The 16,521-nt window shown below is 35.3% G+C and overlaps 2 protein-coding genes across 2 annotated transcripts in view; both read right to left on the reverse strand.

The window, feature by feature from the left end:
- Window positions 1-4,621, reverse strand: part of LOC105219897 (uncharacterized) — a 201,268-nt gene extending 196,647 nt beyond the window's left edge. The window contains exon 1 of the mRNA XM_054227504.1: window positions 4,467-4,621. The gene's annotated coding sequence lies outside the window, so the exon portion shown is untranslated. The remainder of the gene's footprint in view (window positions 1-4,466) is intronic.
- A 390-nt stretch (window positions 4,622-5,011) lies between these two features.
- Window positions 5,012-16,521, reverse strand: part of LOC105219910 (uncharacterized) — a 48,178-nt gene continuing 36,668 nt past the window's right edge. Inside the window, exon 3 of the mRNA XM_054227502.1 lies at window positions 5,012-7,555. Coding sequence (XP_054083477.1) covers window positions 7,504-7,555 — 52 coding nt within the window. The 3' untranslated portion in view covers window positions 5,012-7,503. The remainder of the gene's footprint in view (window positions 7,556-16,521) is intronic.

The following is a 16,521-nucleotide window of genomic DNA, read 5'->3' on the forward strand; positions in this document are numbered from 1 at the left end:
CCACCATTACAAACTCCACCCTAACCATTGTATGTGATTGGCGTTGCAACCGTTTAGCCGGTTATAGCCGAATCGACGATAGTGCGCCACCTCTCTCTCTCCTTCGCAGTTCGGCGCCAGTTGGAGATCCCAAGTGTAACCAGGTCGCTCTCCACCTGGTCCCTCCAACGGAGTGGAGGCCTTCCCCTTCCTCGGCTTCCTCCGGCGGGTACTGCATCGAACACTTTCAGGGCTGGAGTGTTTTCGTCCATTCGGACAACATGACCTAGCCAGCGTAGCCGCTGTCTTTTTATTCGCTGAACTATGTCAATGTCGTCGTATAACTCGTACAGCTCATCGTTCCATCGTCTGCGGTATTCGCCGTTGCCAATGTTCTGAGGACCATAAATCTTGCGCAAAATTTTCCTCTCGAAAACTCCTAGTGTCGTCTCATCTGATGTTGACATCGTCCACGCTTCTGCACCGTAAAGCAGGACGGGAATGATAAGCGACTTGTAGAGCTTGATTTTGGTTCGTCGAGAGAGGACTTTACTGTTCAATTGCCTACTCAGTCCAAAGTAGCACCTGTTGGCAAGAGTTATTCTGCGCTGGATTTCGAGGCTGACATTGTTCGTGTTGTTGATGCTGGTTCCCAGGTATACGAAATTATCTACGACCTCGAAGTTATGACTGTCAACAGTGACGTGGGAGCCAAGACGCGAATGCGCCGACTGTTTGTTTGATGACAGGAGATATTTCGTCTTGTCCTCATTCACCTCCAGACCCATTCGCTTCGCCTCCTTATCCATGCGGGAAAAAGCAGAACAAACGGCGCGGTTGTTGCTTCCGATGATATCAATATCATCGGCGTACGCCAGGAGCTGTACACTCTTGTAGAAGATTGTACCTTCTCGGTTTAGTTCTGCAGCTCTTATAATTTTCTCCAGCATCAGGTTAAAGAAGTCGCACGATAGGGAGTCATCTTGTCTGAAACCTCGTTTGGTATCGAACGGCTCGGAGAGGTCCTTCCCAATCATGACGGAGCTTTTGGTGTTGCTCAACGTCAACTTACACAGCCGTATTAGCTTTGCGGGGATACCAAATTCAGACATCGCGGCATAAAGGCAGCTCCTTTTCGTGCTGTCGAAAGCAGCTTTAAAATCGACAAAAAGGTGGTGTGTGTCGATCCTCTTTTCACGGGTCTTCTCCAAGATTTGGCGCATGGTGAATATCTGGTCAGTTGTCGATTTTCCAGGTCTAAAGCCACACTGATAAGGTCCAATCAGTTTGTTGACGGTGGGCTTTAGTCTTTCACACAGTACGCTCGATAGAACCTTGTATGCGATATTTAGAAGGCTGATCCCACGGTAATTGGCGCAGATTGTGGGATCTCCCTTTTTATGGATTGGGCAGAGCACACTGAGATTCCAATCGTCAGGCATGCTTTCTTCCGACCATATTCTGCAAAGAAGCTGATGCATGCACCTTATCAGTTCTTCGCCGCCGTATTTGAATAGTTTGCCGGTAATCTATCGGCCCCCGCTGCTTTGTTGTTCTTCAAGCGGGTAATTGCTATTCGAATTTCGAACGCATTAGTTCAATTGTTCAAAATTGCTCTCGATCGTATGCCCTCTGGTCATCATTAAATCGTAATAAGGGCTGATAGAACACCTTTTGGAGAGCATGAAAGGCGATTCAATGCACCGACAATTGATGAGGTTGCAATTGTAATTCGTGGTGATCAGTTTCAATCACGTGATATTATACTTCATCGTAGAAATGACCAATTGCAACTTGTTTCGGAACTTCATCGTAGTTACGACGCATTACAATACCCAATATTGCATTGGAAAGGTGACGATGGCTATAATATAAATATACCAATGATTGATCCACGAACAGGTAAATAATATTTTCAGTGTGTTGACATTTCATCATTTGTAGAAATTTCTTAAGTCACATTTTCCACTTATTTTAAGGAAATGTACAACGAAGCTTTGATAATAATTGAAGATATGTGTCTACGGATTGCAAACAAAACATTAGTACAATTGGGTATGACCGCACCAAATCGTGACATGCATGATCTGTTTGATCGTGAATTGCAACGTGAGCAGGTTTGCGTTTATTTGTACAATCGAATATAACCAAAATGAATATTCAGCAAAAACATGTCTATGACACAATCATGCAAGCCATTTCCAATAATGCAGGTGGGTTATATTTCTTGGATGCACCTGGTGGTTCGTTCGTTATATCACTGATTTTAGCCACTATGCGATCGGAACAGAAAATTGCATTGGCATTTGCATCTTCGGGAATTGCTGCTACATTATTAGAAGGTGGTCGGACAGCACACTCTGCATTAAAATTGCCATTGAATGTACAGGTAATTGAAACTCCAACTTGCAATATTTCAAGAAATTCTGCTATGGCAAAAGTTCTGCGGTTAACGTCAATTATTTTATGGGATGAGTGTACAATGGCGAATAAAAAATTACTAGAAGCATTTAATCGAACAATGCAAGATTTACGTGGTAACCAACAGCTTTTTGGTGGTGCTTTGATGTTACTGTCAGGGGATTTTCGACAAAAATTGCCTGTCATTCCTCGGTCAACTCCTGCTGATGAAATAAATGCCTGTTTGAAGTCATCAGTTCTTTGAAGATATGTACAAAAATTGACACTGACCATTAATATGCGTATTCACCTATAAAATGATCCAGCTGCCCATGAGTTTTCAAAACAATTGTTACAAATTGGTGATGGCAAAAAACAAATCGACAGAACCAACGGATTGATCACTGTACCGAACAATTTTTGTACAATTCCGAAATCGATAGATGAATTGATTGAATATGTGTTTCCAAATATTCTTCAGAATTACAGAAACCATGATTGGTTGAGAGAACGCGCCATTTTAGCACCGAAGAACATTCATATCAATGCCATAAATTTTCAAATTCAAGCAAAACTCCCAGGCGTAGTCACGACATATAAATCAATTGACAGTGCTATGAATCAAGAAGAGGCAATGAATTATCCAACTGAATTTTTAAATTCATTAGAACCGGCTGGTATGCCACCGCATTGCTTGAATCTGAAAGTGGGTTCTTTGATTATATCATTGCGGAATATTAATCCACCAAAACTGTGTAATGTCACCAGATTGGCAGTGAAAAATTTATTGCCAAATTTGATTGAAGCTACGATCTTAACTGGTAAATCAAAAGGAGAAGTTTGTGTAATACCGCGTATCCCTATGATTCCAACTGATATGCCATTTGAATTCAAACGATTACAATATCCTGTGCGTTTATCATTTGCGATGTTCATCAACAAAGCTCAAGGGCAAACACTTAACGTTTGTGGTGTGAATTTGGAGGAATCATGTTTTTCACATGTCCAACTTTATGTTGCCTGTTCCAGAGTCGGTACCCCCAGCCGTTTGTTTATTCATGCTCAAAATGGAAAAACAAAAAATATTGTTTATCCAAATGTTTTGGATAGCTAGCAAATAATTAAATATAATTTTTATAAATGAGTTTGATTTAATATTTCACTTTATACGTAGCGAAGCACGTACCGGGCGGCTATAAATATTATATGTATTCATTGTATTGCTTTCAAAAAATCATAAAGTTATGCTTATCTGTAACACCACATTCATTGACTGTTAGGCGGTACAAAGTTCGCCGGGTCAGCTAGTTAATATATAGAATCGAATAATATTGAGTTAATAGTTTTTTAAATCTTCGAGTTTATGATATTCAATAAGCTCAATTAGTGCAATTGGTAAGAATGACCTTTTAAACGCATTGTTGTATTTATCTGATCAGCTCAACAGTTTAAGGTTTCTGTTCTCATGCTAGTGGTATTAATTGAGACAATCCTATATGCTATACTTTTATTTAATACTTTAATTTTTTTCACATAGGGTGGTATAGGTTGTTTAGTAATTCTCCTCACTAAGGAATGCATAACTAAGTTGAGAATCTTATAAAATTAAAAGTTTTATATATTTTTTTAAATTAATTTATAAAAAGAATATACAAACCGTTACGCATTCCAAATGTGCGCATTGCCTAATAAACAATTAAAACGGGAACGAATGTTGTCAATAAACAACGTATTTTTTAATATTGAATTGTTATCTCGCTATGGAGTTAAGAGATAACTGAAAATTATTGTTTTTACATTACTGAAATGATAAAACAAATATTTTTAGTTTTGAATTTCTATCCTCGAACTAAATTTTCAATTTCCAATTTCGCACCCATATATGTATATATGTAATTATATACTTGTACTTATATGAATAGATTATATATATTTATATATATAAATAACCATTTCATAGTTTTTGTATGCACAATAAACTTTTACACAGTTCGGATTTTTCAAATATTCATTGTGTAAATATAATTTAATTCATTTTTGAACAACGGGGAAAACAGTATCTTGAATATGCCTTCATTTTTATTTACCTCACTCTCTTTTAATTTAAAATTGGTATTCACTCAAAACGGACAAATTACACATCCAGCACATCATACTACGAGAGAACAGTTTTATTATATATAATTTAAAATACAAATATAGTTCGACATTTTATTGAAAGTTCAATCTAAACAACATTTCTGTCACAAAATCACAAATAGTATTAATTTCCGCGCAAGCGCTATATATAATGAATATCTTAAATGTCCAAGCTTATCGAACGCATTTCAGGACGACATAAAATAGTTACAGGTTATATGGGAGTATTAACTCAAGAATATTAGAATACAGTTTACCGTTATCTTTTTTGTTTTTTATTTTGTGTGCCGTGACGTCACTATCGTTAGAATCACGCGAGGAAAACAAGCAGTCGAAGTGAATGGTAGTGCTTTATTATTATTTAAAATTCTAACATAAGTACAAAAAATCGTCTATAAAGAGTTTTTGCACTTTCCCAACCAACATAAAAGTTCTCAAAAATAGCTAACTTTTTGTAATAAAAAAGACAATTTTAATTATAAATATGCACTATTATATTGGATAATTTTATAAATACGATATTTTGTTTGCACATTATTCAAATTGGTTCAATATGTTTTACATATCCGTTTTCCATTTGACATTTCTTCATGTTGCCTATTCTCATTCTGACGATAGTGACGGCAGTGCGTCGTAATCTTGTACACTATCATAATTGGTTTCAACTTATATTATTTTTAACGTCATAGACAGGCATATTATCAACCCTATTCTGTGCACTTGACAAAATAACAAAACAATTGAAATTTTTTTCAGATTTTTATCAAGTAAGTACGCATAGCTTTCCACCACACGTGTGGGAAAAAATAATGTAAACAGAAACAGCTGATTTCTGTCCAATTATATTCGAATTGAATTGAAAATTGAATTGAATTATTTTATTACGTAAGTTTTCAAATGCATTATAATGTTTGTTATAAAATAGTTAATAATTTAACATTAATTTTACAGTAAGTCCTTTGCTCTTTGGCTAGATGTGAAGATTCTGAGAATGCGCAAATATTCCATGCTACGAATCTGGACTTATTTTTAATTTTTTATTTATTTTGATTGACCTGTTATCAGTTTATCGATCCGGTTTTTATACCGATGAGAAGGTTATACGGCCTTTACTCGGTCGCCAGAACCTCGTTTGCTAACCATACAGAGGGTGCCGCGTAGATGAGGTTGATAATCGGATGGCAGGGGCTATATATTCGCTTTTCGATCCCACATCCCCCGGAGTCTTTTGCTCCTCCGCGGAGCAATATCTATATCCATATGTATATAAAAATTACATGTTGTAGGATAATTTATATTGAAAATTTTAGTCGCAATGTCCATCCGTCTGTCCATTCGGCCATTCGGTCAAGCGATAATTTGAATTGAAATGAAATCGTTCGTATACGTTTCAGTTAGCAATATGAGATTGTATTGTAGATAGGCAAAATCGGACAAATGCAAAAAATAAAAAAAAAAATTAATTAAGACTTTTGCAACAGATATTCACAATACCGAAGGACAATAGGATTTACACATTGTTACGTAAATGGACGTGGTCACTGCTCAACATCCGTCTATCCGGTCGGTCATTTGGTCAAGCGATAATTTGATCTGGATATCCTAATATAACTTAGCTCAAACTTAAGCATTGTGTTACTATGAGAAGGTTGGAACTCTTGATGGCCAAAATCGGACTTCTGCAACGACTAAATAATTATAGTTAAACAAAAAAGGAATATAACAAAGCTACAATTTGAGTTATAAAGTTCGGAACACATGAAATAGGTACGAAAAAACCCAAGAGAGAGTTTTGGTATATTTATCGTAAACCACTAAAGCTGACGGAGAAAATGGAAAGTAGTTAAATAATTTCAATTTATCAAATATTCCTTATCCACAGCAATGCGTGGTCCGGTCACTAGTAATATTATATAATATAATACATACATAGGTCCTTTGTAATAGATTTAAAAATATTTGGAATATAATTTTGATTTAGTTGGTTTAGCTTCCGAAAAGTTCCTTGGGGACTACGAAATCTAAACTTAGTTCATTATTGGCAAAACTAATCGAATGCAATATATGTATGTACATATAGAAAACAATTTCGTCAAAGTTACCCTCATTAAAAGGAAAAATAAACTTCTTAATATAAAAACGGCTCAATAACGCGAGCCATCAACATACTCATATTTTTCCTCTTTGTATAAAAATAACGACAAAAGTAAAAGATCTCCTTCACAAAAATTCATTTTCACAACTATCCACAACGTGATATTTTATTTGCCAAGAGCATTTTACTTCTTAACAACTTATCAAGAAAAAAGCTTTTTATTTTAGACACAGAATACGAAATGCTTGATAAATTTAATTTTTTTACAAATTAGAAATTTGTTGAATTTGTAAAGTGCACAGAATAGGGCTGTATAAATATATATATATGGTTTCTGTTTTACAATGTGTATTACAATTAACCATGTACAATCATAAGTACAAATGTATTATTCTGTGAATTGGTATCCATCAGCTGATGCAAATAAATTTAAACAAAATAAAAATATGAATAAAAGGTAAGGAAATGGATCGTGGCTTGGTTCTAACTGAATCAATTTTAAATTAATTATCGAATTTTTCGTTAATTCGAGTACTCACTTAGTAAGTAAGTTTTTCAATATAAATGAGTTAAATATCCGTAAATTGCAGTTTAATAAATTGTTTTATTAATGATTTGTTAAAAAATTAAAAACCATAACAAAACAATTCGAATCCAATAAATTCTTCCAAAATGAACCAATTCTGACACTTATACTTCTATTTGGTGCTGATCCATAAATTTAAGATTTTTCATAAAATTCAGAATTTTTTCAATTTGCACATTTCTTTTGAATTTTTTCAAGTTATATTTTTAATTCTGGTTCGATGCCATTTGATTTTGTCCTCTTTTTTCATATGTCTTCTTCATGTTGTTCGTTAAACCGAGTACGTACAAATCCCCGATGTTCGTTATTTAAGATATATATAGGCGGTTTTCGTTAAAATGAATATGAGGCATTCTCTGGAAAAAAGTTCTTTATTTTCTTTGGCAATGATATATCTTATAGTATATGTAAAACCTAAAATAAACAAGTAAGGAAGGGCTAAGTTCGGGTGTAACCGAACATTTTATACTCTCGCAATTTATTTATTTAACTTTATTTATATTGTATAGTACACAATTTGACCCACATATTCGTCATATATATTGTATAAAGTCCATTGGAAGTTGGAAACCATAATATTAGGTTAGAAGCACTGAGGTCCTCGTGTTCGATATATGGGGCCTTAAAAACCTATGGTCCGATTTCGGCGATTTTTAGAATGAGGCTGCCACACTATAAACATAGTATTTGTGCAAAGTTCTGCACCGATATCTTCACTAGTGCTTACTTTATATATTGTAAAGTAAACGACTCAGATCGTCTTCAAAGTTCTGGTATATAGGAAGTAGGCGTGCTTGTAAAGCGATTTGGCCTATTTTCACAACATTTCATTGTGATGTAAGGAAACTATTACAAACCAAGTTTCATTGAAATCGGTCGAGTAGTTCCTGAGATATGGTTTTTGACACATAAGTGGGCGACGCCACGCCCATTTTCCATTTTGTAAAAAAATCTGAGTGCAGCTCTCATCTGCCATTTCTTATGTGAAATTTAGTGCTTCTGACGTTTTTCGTTAGTGAGTTAACACACTTTTAGTAATTTTCAACCTAACTTTTGTATGGGAGGTGGGCGTGGTTATTATCCGATTTCTTTCAGTTTTGGACTGTATTTGGAAGTGGCTAAAAAAAAACGACTGCAGAAAGTTTGGTTTATATAGCTCTATTGGTTTGCGAGATATGAACAAAAAACTTAGTAGGGAGCGGGGCCACGCCCACTTAACCAAAAAAATTACATCTAAATATGCCCCTTCATAATGCGATCTTTCATACCAAATTTTATTTCCATAGCTTTATTTATGGCTTAGTTATGGCACTTTATGTGTTTTCGGTTTTCGCCATTTTGTGGGCGTGGCAGTGATCCGATTTTGCTCATTTTCTTCCTTCCTATGGTGCCAAGAAATAAGTGTGCCAAGTTTCATCAAGATATCTTAATTTTTACTCAAGTTACAGCTTGCACAGACGGACGGACGGACGGACGGACAGACAGATATTCGGATTTGAACTCCACTCTTCACCCTGATCACTTTGGTATATATAACCCTATATCTAACTCTTTTAGTTTTGGGTGTTACAAACAACCGTTATGTGAACAAAACTATAATACTCTCTTTAGCAACATTTGTTGCGAGAGTATAAAAATATGGTGTTAAGTCTGTGTAACGAGGGGTTGCCATAAAAATTCAAAAAAAAAAATTTTCTCATTTTTTGCTATGAAATACTAATTTTAAACGATACACAGTTTTAAAGTTTGAGAAATTCTGTACAAAAAAGTCACATGGTGTTTTAAATTAGTTTTAAAGTTATGGCGGTTCGAAAATTTTTTTACAAAAAACTTTGGCCTCTTACAGTATGGCAACCACGCGTTACACAGACCTAACACCATATTTTTATACTCTCGCAACAAAGTTGCTACGAGAGTATAATAGTTTTGTTGACATAACGGTTGTTTGTAACACCTAAAACTAGACGAGTTAGATATAGAGTCATATATACCAAAGTGATCAGGGAGACGAGTAGATTTGAAATCCGGATGTCTGTCCGTCCGTCTGTCCGTCTGTCTGTCTGTCCGTCTGTACAAGCTGTAACTTGAGTAAAAATTAAGATGTCTTAATGAAACTTGGAGCACATGTTCCTTGGGGCAGTGAGAGGGTTGCTTTAGGCGAAATCGGACCATTGCCACGCCCACAAAATGGCAAAAACCAAAAACACATAAAGTGTCATAACTAAGCCATAAATAAAGTTATAACAGTAAAATTTGGAATAAAGGATCGCACTAGGAAGGGGCATATTTGGGTGTAGTTTTTTTTGGGGAAGTGGGCTTGGCCCCGCCCACAAATCGGTGATTTATATATAACAGGCAAACCAAAAAAACTATATAAACCAAACTTTCTGCAGTCAGTTCTCTTACGTACCCCACCACACACCATGAAAATAGTTGAAATCGGATAATTACCACGCCCACCTCCCATACAAATGTTAGGTTGAAAATTACTAAAAGTGGGTTACCATATCTCAGGAACTACTCGACAGATTTCAATGAAATTCGGAATATAATATTTTCTTTACACTCTGATAATACGGATAAAAAATCGGTTCACAACCACGACTACTTTTTTTATAACTCAAATTTGTATTCCATCCGATTCCTTCACTTTATCATGTATACATAAGGAACCAATGAAGATAGTGGAAGAAAACTTTACACAAATAGTACATATGATCTCTGACTTCACTTGTGAAAAATGTCGAAAACGGACTATAACTTTTCAAGGCCCCAGATATCGAACATGTTGAACTCAGCGCCTAAGGGTAAATTTTAACCGAAAATTTGGGTAAATCTCTCAGATAATTTAATGTAATTAAGAGGAAAGTGTTTTCTTCTAATAGTGTTCTGTTAAAAAAATTATTAAAATTGGGTCATAACGTCTCCTAGCTCTCATATACCTAAGTATAGGTTTTTCAAAAATACGGTGAGCTTTATGCCGCATATATGTATTGGTTAGTATGTGAGATATCTTAGCAAAATTAAGTGAGCGTATAGTCTTGGATATAGTGTACCCTGCTGGTGAAAATGAAAGAATTATGTTTGTAAGATTCTTCAATAAATTGCGAGAGTATAAAATGTTCGGTTGCACCCGAACTTAGCCTTTCCTTACTTGTCTATTTTAGGTTTTACATATACTATAAGATATATCATTGCCAAAGAAAATAAAGAACTTTTTTTTCAAGTGGCTTTTTTTCCAGAGCCTCATATATGATATTTCGGAAAACTACTGTATTGTTTTCCATTATAATTATTAGTTTTCAACATATTTTTCTTATAATTTTTTCTAATTTTGTTTTTAGATTTCAGTTTATTTTGAATTTAATTTTTTTCTAAATGTCAGAAAATATATGATTGTTATAAAATAGCTTAAAGTTCTCTTTCCGTTCAATGTATATTTCACAACTCCACATAATTAAAATGGTTTACAGCACCGTATTTTAGTTAGTAATGAGCGATATTGCTATTTTTGATCACTGTGATTTTATATTGCTATTACGATCGCAACAAAAAACAAGTAAGGAAGGGCTTAGTTCGAGTGTCACCGAACATTTTATACTCTCGCAATTTATGTATTTAATTTTATTAATATAACAAACAATTTGACTCACATATGTAGGAGATAGGGGAAGTTATGACCCGAATTCTCTCATTTTGCACGGAGACATATTATTAGAAGAAACATATTCTCTCTGAATTTCTTCAAAATATCTGAGAGACTTACCTATACTTTCAGTAAAAAATTTGTTAGAAGCACTGAGGTCTTGAAAACTTATTTACCGATTTCGACGATTTTTGGTAGGGCGATGCCACTCTTTAAATGCAGTATTTTTGCAAAGTTCTGTTCCGATATCTTATCTATCTAGTGCTTACTTTATATATTGCAAAGTAAACGATTCAGATCGACTTCAAAGTTCTAGTATATGGGAAGTAGGCGTGGTTGTGAACCGATTTGGACTATTTTCACAACATATCATTGGGAAGCTAGGAAGATATTATGAACCTAATTTCATTGAAATATGAGATATGGTTTTTCACACATAAGTGGGCGGAACCACGCCCATTTAAATTTTGTTTACCATTTTGAGTGCAGCTCTTCTGTACCATCTTTGTAATGAAATCTAAGGTTTCTGGTGGTTTTCCTTACTGAATTAAAGCATTTTTAGTAGTTTTCAACATAACCTTTGTATGAGAGGTGGGCGTGGTTATAATCTGATTTCCTCCATTTTTGGACTGTATAAGGTAGGACCTAAAAGAAACGATGATCTTATGGTGCCAAGAAATAAGTCTTCCAAGTTTCATCTCAATTTTTACTCAAGTTACAGCTTGCACGGACGGATGGTCAGACAGACATGCGGATTTGAACTTTACTCGTCACCCTGATCATTTTGATATATATTACCCTATATCTAACTCGTTTAGTTTTAGGACTTACAACCAACGTTATGTGAACAAAACTATAATACTCTCTTAGCAACATTGTTGTGAGAGTATAAAAAACGAATTTATGAGAATTTGTACTCCACATTTCCTTTTTAATTTTTCAATTTTTCAAATTAATTAATTTTAACAATATCCTGTACCTGTTAACTGTTGGTAAATTTTGAGTAAATTTAACTGCTTTTATAATCACCGCACCCAAAATTTTCTACATAGCAACAAAAATTGTTACTGTGATCCTGAACTGTTATTGCTACTGAACTGTGATTGCTACTTTTCTAACTGTTACAGCTACTGAGCTGATTACTACTACTTTTCGAACTGCTATTGCTACAGTGATCGCTTTGGATTAATGAACTGCTTTTGTTACAATTAGAACTACAATTAGAGCTCGAATTAGAACTACTGAACTACTAAAAGATATGTACTGTGATCGAACTCAAATTAGTGAACTGCCATTGCGATTGTAAATTCGATATATAGGGTCTTGAAAACTTATTTACCGATTTCGGAGATTTTTAGAAGGGCGATGCCGCTCCTTAAATGCAGTATGTTTGCAAAGTTCTGTTCCGATATCTTCACTAGTGCTTACTTTATATATTGTTAGGTACACGATTCAGATCGACTTCAAAGTTCTGGTATATAGGAAGTAGGCGTGGTTGTGAAGCCATTTGGCCTATTTTCACAACATATCATTGGGATGCAAGGGAAATATTACAAACCGAATTTCATTGAAATTGGTCGAGTAGTTTGACCCATAAGGGGGCGGAACCACGCCCATTTAAAATTTTGAATACAATTTTAAATGCAGCATTTCTGTGCCTTCTTTATAGAGAATTTTAAGGCTTATGTTGGTTTTCCTTACAGAATTAAAGCATTTTTAGTAGTTTTCAACGTATCCTTTGTATGGGAGGTGGACGTGGTTATAATCCGATTTTCTCCATTTTTGGACTATATAAGGAAATGCCTGAAAAAAACAACTCCTGAAAGTATAAAAAACTTAGTAGGGAGCGGGGCCACGTCCACTTTCCCAAAAAAATTACATCCAAATATGCCCCTTCCTAGAACAATCATTTGTACCAAATTTTAAGTTCATAGCTTTATGTGTTTTCGGTTATCGCCATTTTGTGGGCGTGGCAGTGGTCCGATTCCGCCCATCTTCAAACTTAACCTTCTTATGGTGCCAAGGAACACGTGTTCCAAGTTTCATTAAGATATCTAAATTTTTACTCAAGTTACAGCTTGCACGGACGGAAAGACGGACGGACAAACAGACATCGGGATTTGAATATATATATATATATTCGAGTTAGAAAGTATATATATCCTTATATCTAACTCGTTTAGTTGTAGGACTTATGTGCTGAACACATAGAATACGACTAGCGACGAGCGATAACTGTCACGACAAAAGGGTTGAAGTCTTCCCTGTCGCCAAATTAGAAATGTTTCTAATTTTGCCGACGACAATGGCCGCTGTAGAGCTGCCACTAATATGTGAAATGTAAAATTATTCAAAGTTCTAACAAGTATGACGTTATTTCGCCAGCAGAAACGTAAAATAACTTTGATATATCATTTATAATAACAATCGATTATTTAAAACAAATAAATCGACCACCTTACATTTTTTGCACAAATAATTTCACTTTAAACTAAATATGTAAATTTTATTGAAATGAAAGGTTTTAGTACGGCAACAATGAAATTGCTGTTTGATATGTCGCTGCCGTCTTCAAAATGTTCAAGACGCCGGCTTCAAAGCTTCATCATTGGGTGTCCATCGAAATATGGAAATCATGGGGTTGTCGCGCTCCTGGTGATGTTAGGATTGATCCTCCACCCGGACGTACTCGATTCTCTCCAGCGCGTCAAAGTGAAAAAATCGGTTTATGGTGATTGTCGCCCTTACGGGAATCGTGCAGTGATGGTGGACGCAGCAAAAGTTAGTGCTCATTTATTATTTAATATTTCGAATGCCAGGAGTACTTTTCGTTTATAGGGCGGGCAATTTCTACACTTTTTATGGTAACTTGTATGGCAACTAATGTTCACACACCTGTTCGGAAGCCATGCTGATTTGGAGAGAGGCTTCCAGAATTAGTGATGGTTATCTCTAACCTATGCTTAATTAATATCCAGCTGTGTCGAGCAAGCAAATTGACCGATATACTGATGGGGAATCAGGAATGCTTTTCAGTGTTGCTGATTAAAACAGCTGCTGTCTCTTCCATATCGGGAGACAGTTATGAAGCAGGGTTTTTAAGTACGTTGTATATACTGCATGTACGTTTACATGTCAAATAGTACCATGGGGTCATTCAATGCAGATTATTTTCAGTATTTATGTAAGAACGTCATGTGGGACTGGTACTTCATTTTTTTGCAGCTTATCAGGGGCTTACTGCAGTTCTGCAACCAAAACAATTGGACTTCAGCAACGACAAAACGCGAGTTGGTACGATTAGGTGTGTAGTTTCGCAGTGGAGAGAAAGAACACTGCCTACCTCGCAACGTTGCGGGGTGAATAGATATCGAGGCATAAATGCGTGAGTATGAAGAGCTGTCCGACATGGGTAATGCTCGAAAATTTTATGAAAAGATGAGGCGATTCACAGAAGGTTTCGAGACCGGAACATTATCATGTAGGGACGGAGACGGTAATCTGGTAATTGGTGTCCAGGGCATACTAGGTTTATGGAGGCAACACTTCTCCCACCTGCTGAATGGCTATGAAAGTACTACATCAGGGCCGAGCTTTTCAAATACGGCGGAGAAGAACTGATAAGGTGCTTGAATCAGCTCATTTGCAAAATATGACGATTGGAATCTCTGTATGCTCTCCCCAATCCTTAAAAAGGAAGAACCCACAATCTGCGCCAATTACCGTGGTATGAGTCTCCTCAATATCGCATAAAATGTCATGTGGAGCGTATTGTGTGAAAGACAAAAGCCCATCGTTATTGAACTGATTGGAGCTTATGAGTGTAGCTTTAGACCTGATGAGTCGACTCTAAGTTATGTTGAAAATTACTAAAAGCTCACTCACTAACGGAAAGCTCCAGAAACACTAAATTTTACAGCAGAAATGGCAAAAGGAAGATTCACTCAGATTAAAAAAATGGTTAATGGGAGTGGCGTCTTACACTTATGGGTCATCTCAAAACTACTCTACCGATTTTCATGAAATTCGGTATATAATATTTTCTTAAAACCCTAATAACATTGATGAAAAATGGGCGAAATCGGATCACAACCACCCCTACTTTCCATATAACTCAATTTTTAATTCCATCTAATTCGTTCACTTTGTAATATATACACTAGAAAGCGGAATAAAACTATACACAAATACCGTATTTGTGGCATCACTTGTGGAAAATTTGTTGAAATTGGACTATACTTTTTCAATGCCCCGGATTTTGAACATGAAAAACTCAGTGTTTAACGGCAAACTTATTCTTAACTGAAAATGTCACTTTTTGAGCCGAATTCTTAACATTTGCGGAAATGTCTCTAGAGTCAAGCACTGGTCGATTTATATCAATCGTTTTATATCGATCTTTTATTCTCAAAACTGAAAATGTCACTTTTTGAGCCGAATTCTCGACATTTGCACGGAATACGCATGCTGCCAGAAAGATGGTCAAAAGTAGTAGCTAGAGACGGCCAATATTTTGAATAACATTTTTGTAATCGTTTGTAATATAGCCTATGTTACTCGGTGTGCTCGGTAGCTTTCCAATGGTGAAAGAATTTTAATTTTGAAATCGGCACAGTATTTTTGAGTTTATTCATTACAAACATACATACGAAAGGATTGTATATATCTAATTATGGGTTTATCAAAAATACTCTTTATAATAGTAGTATAGATTAATTAATATACTTTATTGGGTATACGAATGTACAATATAGTACGGAAGGTGTCATTCCATACCACCGCCAGCCAAAAACCTTTAAAGATTCTCTAAAAGAACAAGCTCATCACAATTTGAAAAGGAAAAGCTCAGATTTTAAAAGGAAATATTTAATATATTATTGTTTTTTATGTGTATTTGAATTAGTTGAATTGAAATCAAATATGGCACGTGCATCTATTTACTTACAAATATCCAGCAGCCATCCCTGTCAAAACTTAATTTTTATTATTAAAAGCAGAAATTTTGGCCATAAACAACTTTCATTTGTCAAAAGCTTTGATTCCTTATTTTCTTGTATTTTAGTGATAAACTACAATCACCGTCCACAAAGTTATCCACCGTTAAATTAATTAAAAAACAACTTTCAAATTCCACTTTTGAAATGTTGGGCGACCCTTCACTTCCAGGTAAAATAGATTTAATCAAAGGTCGGAAATATTTTTTGGTTTACTAAAAGAAAATAAAACAAGCAATGAAGGGCTAAGTTCGGGTGTAACCGAACATTTTATACTCTCGCAATTTATTTATTTAATTTTATTAATATAACACTCAATTTGGCCTACATATTCGTGATATATATGGTATAAAGTCCATTGAAAGTTGGAAATCTTAATATCAGGTAATGGGAGCTAGGTGAAGTTATGAACTGGTTTTACCCATTTCTGGCATAGAGACATATTATTAGATGAAAAATATTCCCTCTGAATTTCTTTAAAATATCTGAGAGACTTACTTATATTTTTGGTAACAGCAGCTTAGAAGCACTGAGGTCGTCATATTCAATTAACTTAAAACTTCAAGTCCGATTTCGGCGAAGGGAGAAGCCACACCAAAAATGTAGTGTTTGGGCAAAGTTCTGTTCCGATATCTTCACTAGTGCTAACTTTATATATTGTCAAGTAAACGATTCAGATTGA

This window comes from Zeugodacus cucurbitae, chromosome 3 (genome assembly GCF_028554725.1).
Source record: "Zeugodacus cucurbitae isolate PBARC_wt_2022May chromosome 3, idZeuCucr1.2, whole genome shotgun sequence".
NCBI lineage: Eukaryota > Metazoa > Arthropoda > Insecta > Diptera > Tephritidae > Zeugodacus > Zeugodacus cucurbitae.